We start from the raw sequence: 14,465 nt of genomic DNA on the forward strand, positions 1-14,465 counted from the left end.
TTTGGATTGGAAAAGTTTTGTTTTCTAGTTTAAAGTGGCTGTGATTTCTCCTCTGTTCAGTTCAGTGCTCCTGCATCTCCCTTGTAAAATTTCTAAGGTTTTATGCAGCCACACATGGAGATGAGCCAGGATGGTGCGTTTCAGCGCTGCTTGTTAACCTCATAATTGATACTAAAGGAATTATCCATGAATCTGTGTCTTTTCCTCCATGAATATGATTTTTATTGGACCTTATGGTTACTTCTATACCTAATCTTCTTTTGTACCAAACTGTGTCACACAAAGTTTAAAGTAAGATGTATTTTTAGGAGAGGGTGTTTCTTTTCCTTTTATTGCAATCTGAAACAAAGCAGTTATAACATCTTTATATCAGCAATTAATGGAAAATAATTAAATGGATGAAAAGTTTTTATTCAACACAGTTAAAGCAACAAAGAACGGTCAGATTGATAAAAATACTTCAGTTTATTGCCAGTCTTAGTTCTAGCAACTCCTGCAACACCTGCGATGCTTTCTCTGCCGCTTCGATCTTCTTGTAGGAAGTTTCCGTCTTTGTGATTGTTTTCTCCTGGAAGATTTGACCTGTTTTGGTTGATGCCTATGTGTCTTTTTAGTCTTTGCTGGTGGCGTTTGAGCTCGCATGGATCGGTTGTTTCTGAGTTGAGGTCTCTTCCTGGCTCGTTTCTGGGGTTTTCTTTTGGGTTTGGGCGACTGCTTTCTTTGTTTCTTGGACTTTGGTGCTGCTTTGTCAGTGTTTCTTTGCATTTTTTGTATTTTGACTTTTGCTTTGGCCAGATTTTTGTTATTTTTCTGTGTCTTTGTCTCTTCTTCAGGGTTCTTTTGGGCTGAAGTCTTCTTCGCGGGCTCTTGTGGGGGCTTCTGAGATGTTGATTTGTTCATCTTTGCACTCTTTATTTTTATTGCTTTCTGTTTTTAAAGGGATAAAAATGTATACAGTAAAGCTGATCTGATATTTGACCAGTTACTAAAATTTTAACATCCGAACATCCCGTTAAAAATAATCTGGACGCAGAGCTGAAATGCCACTCGGTGAAAGGAGCAGATTCGGTTTTTACCTTATTGTTGAGTCTCAGTGAGGTGTTTCTCGTAGTTCGCACCAGTGTCTTGTTGTTGACCAGCTGCTCCGTCACCACCTTAACTTGCCGGTTGTTCTTTGCAACATCATAGCCTTCGGCGGCCAGTGTCTCCTTGAGCTCATCCATGGAGATGCCACCTTTATGTTTGCACTGGGAGACCACATTGAGGATGAGCTTGGAAACCTGCTGCCTCGAGAACTTTGCCGTGGGCGCACTATCAGCTTTCTTCTCGATCTGATGCTTGAAAAGACGAACAGGAGTCTCTGAAACATTAGAAGGTTTTAATTCTAGCTCTTTAAATTGTATTTTGTATTGTTAAATAAACTGAAAGATGTGGAAAATATAATCAATGTAGGAGTCAAATGATAAAATCCGCCAAGTTTAAGAAATGTAAAATGTTCACAGACTAAGTAGCTTAAGGTGTAGCTGGAAGGAGCTGAACATAAAGATTTAAACTCGACAGGTAGCAACAGGTGTAATTGGTGAAATGTTTAAGAAATCAGATGAGCGGAAGCTACTTATCTTTCAGTCCAAGATATCCTATATTGTTTTTGGAGTTGGCTTTTTTTTTGGCTTTTAATCTCTTTGCAAATAGTGACATTAAATTCAACAACTCAGCAGTTAACCTGAACCTTTCCTTAGATTTGACTTACTTGGAAGTGCAGCCACGGCCGCCGGTTCCTCCCGAGGCTGAACGACTCGCTTCAGAAGCCGACCCAGACGTTTGGCTCCGGCTTTTCCAAGGCCTCTTCCCGCTGGGTTTTTTGAGGGATTATTGTGCTGTTTTGACACACCTAATAGTTTCTTCTCGTTTGTTTTAAAACTGATGGAAGAATTTTCCTTGACCCCTCCCTGCAAAGCCTTTTTTGCTCCGTTTTTTTTCTTCATTTTATGAAAGAATCAGACATTGTAACCCAGAAAGAAATCAAAAACACGGAAGCTAATTTTAAATGGCCAGAGAGTTTTTTTCAAAATCATGCTTTGTTGCATTTAAAAAAAAACACAACTGTTTTGTATGTTTTTATTTTTTACAAATCTGTTCCCATAGCAACCTAATAACAGCTGTGATTACGCTCTGGAGAAGTGCCAGAGCTATTTCAAATTAGTTTTTAAAGGTTTATGGACCAATTTGTTTGTTTGTGTTCAAATATTATAATAAACTGAAGGTGACTGCAGAATTAGAGTAGCACCTGAATTTTTTTCTTACTTCAGTGCAGACTGGACTTTTTGGCAAATCATGCAAATTAGTAGCTTTTTGCAATAAACAAACTAAATAGAACCATTTAAATAACCCAACAGAACCAATGTTATACATGGTGTCTACAAATTAAATATGAAAATGCAACTTTTAATCACTTCTGGTGACACAAACATATTAAACTCATTCATTACAAGAGTCTGGAAAACGTATAGGTTTTTCCAGTATGAGCCAATGCAATTTTTTTTTTGCCTTATTTGATTTTACTTGTTCCCTTTTCCAGAAATGGCAGCCACTAATGTCTTCTTTCTGCCACGTCTCAGTGGCAACACTGCTGTTCCTTTAACTTTGAACTTCTAAACAATGCTTTCAAATGCATCTTTGCGAACATTTAGTGGCTTCACTGTCTAGGGTGCATTCACACTGCAGCCTGAAGTGACCCAATTCCGATTTTTTGGCAATTCCGATTTTTTTGCCAGGGCCGTTCACACTGCCAATAAATGCGACCTGTATGCGTTCTGCAGTGTAAACGGGCAAACGACCTGAAAGTGTCCCGCATGCGCAGTAGAGGGCGCCATAGCGTCAGCTTTCTAAGTGTTCTGCCAACCGCCATAAAAAGAAGAAGTGCTCAGTGTTTGCGGAAGTAAACATGGAGGCTAACGGTGGAGCTTAGCTTACATATTTGAAGTTGTTGTCCGGCCGGAGCAGCATATTAACAACTTAATCCTCATATAATTCGTCATGGTTGTTGTTTTTCTTCCCACTTGCGCATATCAGGACGCAGAATAGTGAGATTTGTTGAGAATCAGTGACGTTCAGTTCGGATGAATGCGACCTGGACGTTAGGTCGCATTTGAATCGGATACGTGTCGGATATGGGTCACATAAGAAAAAGAATCCGACCTGTGCTGTTCACACTGCCATGAAAAGATCGGATACAGATCGCATTATGTCAAAAAAAATCAGAATCGAGTCACTTCAGGCTGCAGTGTGAACGCACCATATGTATCCTTTTCGCTTTTTAAAAACATCATAACGGAGCATCTGAACCTCATTTTCTGTCTTGCACAAAATCTTGGAGAATATCTCTCTAATCAGAGCAGATAAAGAGTCCAGAACCAATTTTTATTGATTTGAATGAACATTCTTTGTGTCGTTACAAAATACATGATTCTTTTAAATCTTCACAGATAAACTACTTCTATCAGTATTAGTAGATTTATTTGTATTTAAGTTAGAGGCCCAACGAAGCAAAATTGTCATAATTTGTGTTTTTGAGAGATATGCCTGGATAAAATGCAATAAACAAATTCTTCCTCTGAGTGATATTAACAGCAGACAGTTCACATAAAACATGTAGCTTATACTTCCTTTGTTAAAACTCTCACCACTAAATAAAATATTAAAAAAAATAATGTTTGTTATTTAAACCAATCCCGAACAACTTGTGCAAGTAATGCAATTTGGATCATATTAGAAAAACAACCAGGGCTAGTAAAAAAAAAACTGCAGTGTTGAAGTGTACATATATGTATTAAAAAAGTTTTAATGATGTGAATATTCCTGAACCCAGAATATTTCTGGGGTTGACGTCCAGCTCGTGGTTACAGACTGTGGTCAGCATGCTTGTGATTTGTCCTGTTGAGTTTTAAGTGAGCACTGTGGGCTTGTTGGACACAGACCAGACTGGGAACACATGACCGGGATCAAGAAGGAGGCGTCCAGAGGCATGGACTCACCGTCTGGGTCAGTGTCACAGCTCACCTGCAGGACAGTAAATCATTACAGCTAGTGGCTCAGAAATACAAGATAAAACAGCAGGAAAGTCAAGCTAGTAATGGAGAGATTAATTCATTCATTCATTCCTCCGTGTCTACCTTTTTTTCTCATTTCCTGTTTTTCTTATTTCTTTCCTCTTTTCTCCCTCTTTCCTTCATTTTTTCCCATTTGTCCTACTTTCCTTCTTCCTTTCACTTTTTCATTCTTCCCCTCTTTCTTCCTTCCATTCTTTCCTGGTCTCCTTTGTTTCCCCCCCCCCTCTTTCCTTCACTCTTTAGCTCTTTTTCCTACTTTCCTTCTTTCACTTACTTTCTTGCTCTTTGCTGCTTTCCTTCTTCCTTTCTTTTTCTTTCCCTTTCCTTACTTCTTCCTCTCCTTCCTTCTTTCTCTCTTTTTTCCATCCATCCATCCATCCATCCATGCCAACCGTACCGTTGTGCTGGTCGTTAGGATGAGGAAAGGCCAACATTACCTGAGAGAAAGATCTGAAAAACAGCTGCGTGTGATTCAACCCTGAAATCGAGGTGTCTGCAGGATTCTGGCTTAGACTCTGATGATAGGCCTGAGGAAAGAGGAAAAAAAATGTGAAAAGAACAGACCTAAAGTGCTTCACACAAAACTCTGTAGCTTCAATATGCTTCCTTACCTGCAGCGCCACCTGCAGTGCAGAGTATTGCAACCACACCTCCTCCTGCTGCGCTGTAGGCAGAATAGTCGCCCAAACTTGTCCTGCTTTTTCAGTAGCTTTGAGGTAGTGAGTCCACACACATTCTCCCACAGCACGCATAGTCGGGCTGTGAGAATAAACTGCAACACAACAGACATCATAGCTTAATATCGACAAAACTGATCCACTTTTACACTATTACAAGGGTTACGATGGAAAAATGGATATTGAACACATCCCTGCTTTTCTCTGTAAATATATTCCTAATGCGGTTCTTATGATGAAATTCAGGGCACAAATCAGTGATAGTCCAAGTAGTCTATACATACAAAAAAAATGTATTAGCCTGCAGCAAAATTTATCTTCTATCAAAATTTAACTCTCATCTGTAGTTTCAGAAATAAAAAACATTAAGCCACAAGAATGGCTCAATTTGCTGACTTGAATCCTTTTAAAGTGGCAGTATTGTTTATTTTCCAGGTACATGGTGACATTTTGTAGCACAATCAAGTAACTATGTTACCTTCAGCTGTTATGAAAATGTTCTATCAAACATAATTTAAAAACATTTTTGACTTTGTATTATATTACGTTCAATAAAATTAAACTATCTAATTTGATGCTTTGAAATTGGCCTCTGTCTCTTTAAGAAGCTCCTACTCTTCCCGAAACACTTGCAATCAAAATCTGAATGCGTAGTAATGAGCACAAAATGCAGCATAATGCAAGACCAAACGTTAAAAACACAAATCAAAGCAGAGATGTAAACTTTTCTTACTCTCAGGCAGAAACAAATGAAAGATATCTTTAGCAACAAGGAAACCCACGGCACCATAATTCATGGCCCTGTTCACAAGAAAAGAAGTGAGTTGTTGTGATCAAATCAGCAAATAATACATCCGGCAATGTTTTTCCTTGAACATAACTTACTTTGGATAGGTCGGGTGGAAAAGAGGAGGGACGAACATTCCCATTGGGAAGAGAAGCCCATTACTCACTAGAGAGGGCGCGACAGACAGGCTGAAATAAATACGAGAGGATTATTGCATGTTTCAAGAGTTTATCCAGAATTTAATAGCTAAACGTGGTGAAGGAGAAACTTGCATGTCGGCATCCTCAGTCTGCGTAGCCAAGAGTTTACTGCGTCTCTTCTGCCAAAGGGAAAGTAGCTGAAGGTAGTTGGTAAAGAAGCCACTGGAGCTGACCGTCACCTGAAATCATTGGCGTTACTGGGTCATTGTTTTCTTTGTCTATTAGCAGTAAAAAAAAAATGCTCTTGCTGGCAAATTGCTCTATTAAAATTGCTCTTGCCAGACAAGAGCAATTTTAATGCCTTCATAAACAGCTGTTTAGATTTTGTGATTTTTTTTTCATTTCGGCATTTGATGTTTTTTCCAGTCGACTGCCCCGTGTTTGATCATTTTCAAAGGGATATTTTTTGTTTGTTAAGCATTAGCTTGAACCTTTGAATCAAGAGAGATCACTGAGGGAAGTTCTCAAGTGTTTATTGCCAACTTCTTCATTTTACTGATACTTCAAGGACACACACACTGCACAGCAAGCTACTATGGTCATGCATAGTGCCACATCTAGGCATTCATAACCCTCAAACCTCTTTCTATTTTGAAATATTTCAACCACAACCAAACCCACTGAATTTTGGAGGGATTTTATGTGATACACCACAGGCACAGATAACAACAACAGCTGGTTACTCAGAAACAAATTACAAATAATTTTAGTTTTAAAAAAAATTCTGCTGCATACCTCAGAGAACAATAGGTCAAGATCATCTTCATTAGAAATCTCCTTTGAGGACAATAGTCTTGGAGGCGAGGAGTAAACCTGGAGAAAGAAAAGCTCCAGTAACGTTAAAACTGTAAACGAGATGCAGACTAATTCAAATCTAGAAATTCAGATTTCCTTTTCACCTTGTCAATGAAACGCTGAAAAGAATTTTGATCTTTCCACCTGAGATCCATTATTTTAGATATGAAGGCAAAAAAGACATTTTCAACAATTTCTTCTGTCTGTTATCGGGGGGGGGGGGGGGGGGGGGAATGCAAACTGCGTTAGATGGAGATTTAAATCATTCAATCAGTTCAGATTGTGTCACGGTGTCAAATTCACCTCTCGACGCAAAGTCGTCTCACTGAGAAGATGTGCAAAAACTGAATCAAATCCTCTTTCGGTCTCCAGTACGCAGCGTTTCCAGCGAGGGACTTCCTGGTAAAAAAAAAAAAAAAAAGTCCCAACACATGACTCAATTAATCCATTCACACTTCTGCTTGTGTTTTGACTCAAGCCATGCTGACTGACCTCTTCGATGTTCCCCAGTGCCAAAGAAAAATTCCTTGCCGTTTCTGAAAATCTGGAATCCATGGCGGGCATCAGGGTGTGCAACAGATTCAGGACCATAAAGGTGTGAAGAGTACCGCTTCGCCCAACAAAGTGGCAAGAAAAGATTTAATAAAAGCACTCTGAGACACTAAGATCCTGTTTTAATAACTTAATATTACCTGTTACTCATTTCAGGCTTATGCAACCATTTGTTGATGATGCGGGACATTTGAATGATGTAAGGTAAGTTGTGCAGGAGGACATGATCGTCTTCTGTGAGGGACAGAGGATGGAAAGCAGCCTCCAGACAGCCCAACCAGTCAATAGCAGGGGCCTGGCTCTGTGGGAGAATATTTGTTTTCATCTGTAAAATTATGCTTCCAGAGATACAAGTCATTGGTACCACTGGTATTGGTTTAAAAGTTTTAAGGTGGTGAGCCTATGGTGCCGTTTGTAGCTCAAGAAGAAAGAGTAAACACTACGCGTTGTTACTGTAAGTACTTTACGCTGTTGCAATATATAAACATTACCTACTGTAAGTATGAGATTAAGTTTTATATTGAAAAAATATATATTTGGAAAAGTGTTGTAGTTATGTTTTTTATTTGTATTACCTGTTCCCATCTGACCTTACACACATATATAAACTGCTTTCACCAAATCCTTTTAAAATATCATTGATGACTCCTTAAATTAATCTTAAAAATGTATCCAATGCAAATGTTATCATGGGTCTCCAACATGTGGTGTGCTGAACTCAGATTTTGTCTTGCCTGAATGCCTGTAAAAATATATCAGAGCATGTATAATAAGAGTAAGTTTAAGTCGTAAAACCTTGAAAATTATTTCCTGGTTAGTCCTGAATTGAAACAGTAGTTAATCTAACCCTGATTGTGGACTTTCTCTGTGTTTAGCAGAATCGTTAAATGTCTGAAACAATGAAACACGGACAGAGCAGGCCAGACTTGCACCTGCAGATCTCTTATTGTCATTCGCTGATAGAGCTGTCCCTTTGACAGGCGGTACTGCAGAGGTGAAGCGGCGACAGCGAGCTCTGAGGACAGAGAGATGAACGTGCCAACGTGAAGCATCCTCATGGACGGCGGGGATCCCAGGAAAGCCAGGTAGCTCTGACATGATGCCAGGAAGGGACGCAAAGTCTGCATTCAAATATACTCTTAGATTAAACATCGACTTTAATCTGGGAAATATCTACTGCAGGAATTAGGACATGAGTGACCAACCTCAGTTTTAGCTCTCGACTTTTGCGTGTTGCTGTTCCACTCAATTGGGATCAATAGATCCGGCTGATCAATCTGTTAATAAGAGGACGAATGCTCGAGTTAAGACAATAACATCATTCTCACTTTGTTTACATCATCTCCAAAATTACTCTTAACAGAAGAGTCAACTTGCTGTATTTTTGCTGCACCCTAAAACATTTGGGTTATAAATATCAGATAATTAAGACACTGGCCTGAATGTATCTCTTTGTCCCGTTGCTGGCAGCTTCATTCGGGTCTTTGCCTACGTAGAGGTTGAAGAATGGAAACGTCTCATATTGCCTCATTAACAAACCGAGGGTGTAGTTGAAGTCAGTCCTATTCCACTGTCCGGACACAGCCCAGCCTCCCAACTGTACACAGATACACAGAGAGAAATTTGACAAAAGCAAGAAAGAGGATAATAAACGCAGTCATATAATTGGATCGACAAGGGGGTTGACTCAGATGCTGCGGGGAATAACTGATTAAGTTTGTTGCCTCACGTTGTGAAATATCTTACATTTGAGAACATTTCTTAATATAAAAGGTAGAAACAAGGTTGGTTTGACAATCTCGGGTTTTTCTGTACTTAATGACTGAAACAAGGATGCAGCCACCACTAAAAACAGCCTGTTAGGTACATAATAAACTGTCTTGAAACGTGTTTTAAAAGAAGCACCATGCTCATACCTTCTGGATGAGTCTGAGAAATGGCTCTGCACCCGCAGCTTCCAGAGATCTGGTGTCTAAGCAGGAATGGTAGAAGTCTTTAGTCTTCTGAACTGCTGAGCTGCTTGAACTTTGGTTGGTCTCTGGTAGACAGATAAACAAGATTTAAACCTATCTTTATTAAATCTTTATCCTGGTCAATCTCTCCATTTCCTGTCAAAGAAACACATTTAAAGCTGCAATCACCATGTCTGACAGAGTGACTGATGCTCCAAGCCTCCTCTACTAACCACACATCCTATGAAGTCATGACCACAGAGGTGATTATAGAATATATAGCCAAAACGATTTACATACACACATGAACTTTAATGCAAAAGCATAATGTAGAGTTGGTCCACACTCTGCTCCTACAAGGCTACACTCCTCTAATACCCAGAGCAGTATGAGTCACTCCTCTCCTCTGCATTAAACATTTTGCATTACACTTGGTAATTACAGCTTGGCAGCAGCTGCTTAGTCATGGAAACCTATTCCATGAAGCTCTCTATGCACGGCTGTTTAGTTAATCTAATGGTTGTATCACATTTTGGAAGTCTGTAGCTACTGACTGAGCAGAAAGCTGATGAACATGGGACTTTTCACTTTGTCGCTGAATACAGGAATTCACTGAGCCACTGAGATTAACCCATTCATTCAGAACAAAACTGTTGAAATAGTCTGCATGCCAAGATGTATAATTTCATATACCTGTTGTCTTTGAACTGATTAAACTCCTGAATACAAAGATATGGAGTAATGACTTTAGTTTATGCAGATTTTTGTGTTGTTGTGGTATGTAAGTGAGTTTTTCCATATCTTAAACAATTTAATATTTCTTTTGATGAAATGTTGCCACAACTCCATTAAAGCACAATTTGCCATGCTACCTTACTCTATTCAACCTATGCATTTATTTTGTAACTCCAATACAATGCATGGCAATAATACACTAATTTGTCAACCTGATGACACTTCTAGTTTTTGAAAGCATACATTTTGCATTTTCATTAAAGGTGACGTATTATGCTTCCTTGAGTAGGTCAGGATAGGTCTATGGGCTATTAAAAATATGTTCATCACATTTTTTTTTTTTTTTTTGCACAAAATCTTTCTTAGATGATGAGATTTTGGTCTGGTCAGTTCTGAATATTTTGAGTTCCTTTCAGAATGAGCTAAAACTGAGCCGTCACTTTAAATCCAACTGAGCTGCTGCTGCTGGCCACGTCCTCCAACTCAAAGTTTACACTCACGACTGCAAACAGATGCACAATTATACAACCTTAAGACTTTGAGGAGCATTACTAGAGACTCCTGTGTTTGGGCTGTTTTTGTTCTTTTTTTGTTTTTTAAAGCAGTTTAGACCCAAGTGGAAGCACAAAAATGTAGACAATATGAATTTTTACATCAAGGAGAATCTTGATATGATTCTGGCTGCCTCATCCAATGTTTGGTCCTGCTCCACAAAACATGACAGATGGATCTGTTCACATGGACCCAGCAGAGGTTCAAATATCTTGGCCAGGAGGCAAAAAAATAACATGTCTCACTCTGTGTTATCAGGAACATTGGTCCCCTTTATGGGGGACAAATTGCATCTTGCTGTACCCCCGGCACCCACAGCCATATTCAAGCCTTCAGGCCAAACACTTATAGCCCTCCACACTGTCACTAGCTTGACTACATAGATTCAGCACAAACTCCATTCCTCCCCCCCAATCTCAGAGCCTCGATTTATCCTTTTGAAGGTCTGGTTGACAACACACACTCTTTCTGTGGGACACTGTCCAATGCTTTCTTTCTTTTCTGCCTATAGTTTCCAGCCTCGTCTCTTGCTTCAAGGATTAAAGCAAGAGAGTCTAAACCATCACTCTTCCCTTGTTACCTCCATCATCTCAACCATTATGCTCTCTGGACTCTCCTGCATTATCTGTATCCACAGTTTCCTCCAATACCTAAGCACAGTAATTTTTTTCCCCTCAGAGTATCCCAAGTGCACCATAACCAGATCAATAAACCAACCAGCTGCACATATTAGAAACTACAAAAAACTTCAGATTGTTTCCTACCTAAAATCCCTCTGAGATACTGCAGCAGCAGAGTTTTTCGGCTCAGAGTCGTATCTTCTCCCAGTCTTCTGTGTTCGTTTTTATTTTGTTTGTCCGTTTCTGCTAACCTTTCAATCGGGTTTTGTGAATGACCCGGTATACCGTGACTTCTTTGTCTCTCTTTGCTTTTGAGTCTTTCTGAACCACATATGGACACAAAGTAATCACAGGGCTGGGCGAAGGGGTCAGTGGACATGGACAGACGAGCAGCAGCCCACTGACAGGCGGTAGAAACACATGGGGTTACTGTAGGACACAGTGGAAGGACAATTAGACAAGTCGGTAAACCATTTTAATACGTTATTCACGATTGGTTCTGGAGGCCTACCGTTTGCTGCAATGTTCCCACTCCCCGTGTGCAGAATGTGGTGAAGGTTGTAGACTAGTCCCAGAATGGCAATTCCTATAAATAATACCAGAAGAAGACCGAACAGTCTCTGAGGCGTTACCCACGCCGACTTTTCTTGACGCTCAGTGTTTAATAGTTGTGGTTGCCCAGGCTGGAGTGGGTTCTGCTGCTGGAGCTGGTGGGAATGCTGAGGTTGTTCTGTCAGCTGCAGCTGAGGTGGAGGCTGTAGCCGGCTCTCGAGTCCTGGGCGTGACTTTGAGCAGTCCGACTGCTGAGGCTGGAAGAGTGCGAATGAAACAAAACTGTAAGAAAATCTGCGGAAACACTCCAAACAGATCAACTGTTGCGCAGATCTGCTCCTGGGCTCAGATGTGGGTGCGTGAACACACACATTAGTGTGCCACTCTGCAGCACTTCTCCGCAGGTGAAAGGAATCTGGTCCAATCAGCAGCACCCTCAACTCAGGTAACATAAGGAATCCACCAACCATTTGGCTGGTTTTGCAACATAAGCTGAGGAAGGCAGACAGCCTCCAAAACAGCATTTCATGGGAAAAGGACTTGGTTTAAATAAGGACTACTAGTGAGCCGTTCACTGGTCTCAGCTGAAATGCAGTTTGACTTTGGTTTTGCATTTGAGAAAAAGAAATGCAGAATTTATTGAAGGTACAGTTTGCACTGCTAGTTTTTACAGTTAGGCTCTATTAAATGCATATTTAAGACATTTAACGTAAAAACTTATGTCCTGAGGAAAAGGAAAAAAAAAAGGGAAAGAAAATCCTTAAGTCTCTTCAAGTGTGGGAAGCCATGAAGTTATAGAACACTTGACACCAACGTAAAAAAGCATAATGTTGAAGTAAAGTCAAGGGTCTGACAGGTGAGGATTAGTCCCTTTATGTTTCCATCCACACTGCAATTCATAGCAGAGGCAGCATCATGTAGCAGGGACACGTTTCAGCAGGAACAGGGAACCTGGTTGGAGTTAATGGAGAGACGCATGGCGCTAAACACAAGGAAATTCAGGAAAAATACCTGCTAACAGCGTCTCAAATTCCATGTCTCGAGATTCAGGAATAAAATTAACAGTTTACTACTGGGCTTCTGCAGAACATGAAGGCATGCCAAGAGGTAAATCAGCCATTTCAGTCAGGCGTGAGTAGAGATGCATTTCAAAGCCAGAGCTTTAAAGGATTGATTTAGGTGAAAACATTTTTTATTATACAAGAATGAGAATACATCTTGTGCAAAGGGACGGTTCTTGTTGCAGTAATGCATTTTCATAACTTCCTACATGTTCAAACTGTGTGCTGCTGTTTCAACTTGGAAGCTGACGGACAGTGCTTTAGTCCCACCACCAGATTTTTAGTTAAAATGTTCTGGTATTTCAAAGAGTTAATGTTGCAATTCATTCTAAAATGACTTTAAGGGTTATTAGATGATCATTTGACCCACAGCATCACAGATCTTCCAACATACTTCAAAGTAGGTCAAAGCACACAATTCAAGTTCAACACCAGAAATGTTCCAGTTGGTTTAGTCTTTTAAATTAAAACCTATTTAAAATGTGAGCCAGTTTTAAGAAGCTAAGAAGAGGCAAAGAGAAATAAGCCATATCCTATTTTCTCTTCAGAGAAACAGGAAGTCATATGTTACCTGTAGATTAAGAAACTGATGGATTTGAAGCATATCTTAAGGAAATCAGTACAATATATTTTGTAGAAATTGCTTGAGGTACCAGTTGCAGACAAATCCAACCAATATTTCTAATAGTTTAACACATATCTCCCCCCCCACTACTATATACATTTTCTCAAACTAAAAATTATATTTTCCAAAACAAAAAGACATTGTGTGTGGGATCAGGTTGCTGCAAAGGCGACGGATTTATTGTAAGACATTTTTATTCATTTTTACAAGAGGTGGCAATAATAAAAATGAAATGCGCAGTGAATACGCAGTGCAATAAGTAAAGTTGCACCTGACATTTGCCAAGTTGAGCTGTTTGAGTCTTTGCAGTAATTTTTACAACACAATATGGCCGTTTTTTTTTGGTTTTTTTTTACTTTATGCTTTCTGAAGCCCAAAGATCAATGTGTCATGCTGTTTTCCGAGTTTTGTATTTCTTATATCATAGATAGAATTTAAACAATTCTCAAATTTTAAGTAATATACGTTGAAAATAACATACTAAAATTGCGGACCTATTGTTTTTTTTTTTTCACGACTCTTCAGGGAAGGGAAGTGTTGGACCGCACCCAAGTAAGTTTATTTAACCTCTGAAAAAAAGCTTCTGACACTAGCTAATGCTAACTGCTTTCCTTTTAATCTAATCTTTCCTTTATAGCATTATGTAGCATTTCCTATTTAGTTTTAGAATTTCTTCTGAAATATTAGTCGTATTTTCAAAAACATATTTTGTTCTTAAAATAAGTTTTGAAAGCACAAATTTGTAAAAATGTAACTTTTGTCAAAGTTAAATTTTGCTCCACGTTTTCTGCTGATGACGTAGTGATCGTCAGGTGTTTTTCGGAATCAACTTTCCCCCCCATTGAACTCGGCAGACGTACTTGCAGAAGTTAGTTCGTACCTTATTACCAAGCAGCGTTATTAGCATTTAAACACATGACTGTAGAGACCTTACCTGAAGCTCGATTGAAGTTTGACTCATTCTTGCCCCGTTTCTGTCGCTGTTTTGGTGTTTAGGTTTCACACGCACCTCCTGCGGCCGCTGCGTCAAAAGTGCTGTCATCTCTGCTCTGTATCTCTTTTCATCACTCTCTTTCCTCATCTGACTCTCCGATAAAAACAACTCTGCAGGTTTCGTCTTCACCTCTTCAAAATCCAAATAAAGCAGGGAGTACCCCTCTGCTCTCCACGGACAGGGTTTAGTTTTTGTTTTAGACAACAGCAAAACATTTTTTTCCCCCTCTGTCTGCCGTATTAAAGAGTGTCAGG

The 14,465-nt window shown here is 39.6% G+C and overlaps 2 protein-coding genes across 4 annotated transcripts; both read right to left on the reverse strand.

The window, feature by feature from the left end:
* Nucleotides 1-390: 390 nt before the first annotated feature.
* LOC106921363 (uncharacterized) lies at nucleotides 391-3,179 on the reverse strand. Its single transcript, XM_088013717.1, has 3 exons — nucleotides 1,751-3,179; nucleotides 1,077-1,360; nucleotides 391-927 (listed from the first exon to the last, which is right to left on the reverse strand). Exons 1-3 carry the CDS (start codon nucleotides 1,983-1,985, stop codon nucleotides 484-486), a joined length of 963 nt encoding a protein of 320 aa, XP_087869843.1. The 5' UTR covers nucleotides 1,986-3,179; the 3' UTR covers nucleotides 391-483.
* Nucleotides 3,180-3,401: 222 nt separating this feature from the next.
* Nucleotides 3,402-14,459, reverse strand: kel (Kell metallo-endopeptidase (Kell blood group)). Of its 3 annotated transcripts, XM_014993013.2 has the most exons (18): nucleotides 14,152-14,459; nucleotides 11,491-11,788; nucleotides 11,124-11,408; nucleotides 9,037-9,158; nucleotides 8,559-8,717; nucleotides 8,326-8,397; nucleotides 8,053-8,241; nucleotides 7,261-7,421; nucleotides 7,061-7,178; nucleotides 6,872-6,967; nucleotides 6,673-6,771; nucleotides 6,509-6,586; nucleotides 5,846-5,952; nucleotides 5,672-5,761; nucleotides 5,520-5,587; nucleotides 4,721-4,881; nucleotides 4,547-4,636; nucleotides 3,402-4,059 (listed from the first exon to the last, which is right to left on the reverse strand). In XM_014993013.2, exons 1-18 carry the CDS (start codon nucleotides 14,296-14,298, stop codon nucleotides 3,913-3,915), a joined length of 2,487 nt encoding a protein of 828 aa, XP_014848499.2. In that variant the 5' UTR covers nucleotides 14,299-14,459; the 3' UTR covers nucleotides 3,402-3,912. The 3 variants fall into 3 exon arrangements, with proteins under 3 accessions (XP_014848499.2, XP_087869842.1, XP_087869841.1); XM_088013716.1 differs by lacking the exon at nucleotides 14,152-14,459 and having other exon boundaries at nucleotides 11,491-12,545; XM_088013715.1 differs by lacking the exons at nucleotides 3,402-4,059; nucleotides 14,152-14,459 and having other exon boundaries at nucleotides 4,242-4,636; nucleotides 11,491-12,552.
* Between the last annotated feature and the right edge of the window lie 6 nt (nucleotides 14,460-14,465).

The sequence above is a fragment of the Poecilia mexicana genome, unplaced genomic scaffold (genome assembly GCF_051168715.1).
Source record: "Poecilia mexicana isolate PSO_F unplaced genomic scaffold, ASM5116871v1 scaffold_16, whole genome shotgun sequence".
In the NCBI taxonomy this organism is placed as follows: domain Eukaryota; kingdom Metazoa; phylum Chordata; class Actinopteri; order Cyprinodontiformes; family Poeciliidae; genus Poecilia; species Poecilia mexicana.

Bases quoted from the DNA above. Each gene is read 5' to 3' on its own strand.
- LOC106921363 (XM_088013717.1), bottom strand. From the start codon at position 1,985: ATGAAGAAAAAAAACGGAGCAAAAAAGGCTTTGCAGGGAGGGGTCAAG. The intron at 1,361-1,750 runs GTAAGTCAAATC...CTAATGTTTCAG, and splicing joins GGCCGTGGCTGCACTTCCAA to AGACTCCTGTTCGTCTTTTC. The intron at 928-1,076 runs GTAAAAACCGAA...CTTTAAAAACAG, and splicing joins CACTGAGACTCAACAATAAG to AAAGCAATAAAAATAAAGAG.
- kel (XM_088013715.1), bottom strand. From the start codon at position 12,055: ATGCTGTTTTGGAGGCTGTCTGCCTTCCTCAGCTTATGTTGCAAAACC. The intron at 8,718-9,036 runs GTATGAGCATGG...ATCTGTGTACAG, and splicing joins TTCTCAGACTCATCCAGAAG to TTGGGAGGCTGGGCTGTGTC. The intron at 7,422-8,052 runs GTGCAAGTCTGG...ATTCTCCCACAG, and splicing joins TGACAATAAGAGATCTGCAG to AGCCAGGCCCCTGCTATTGA.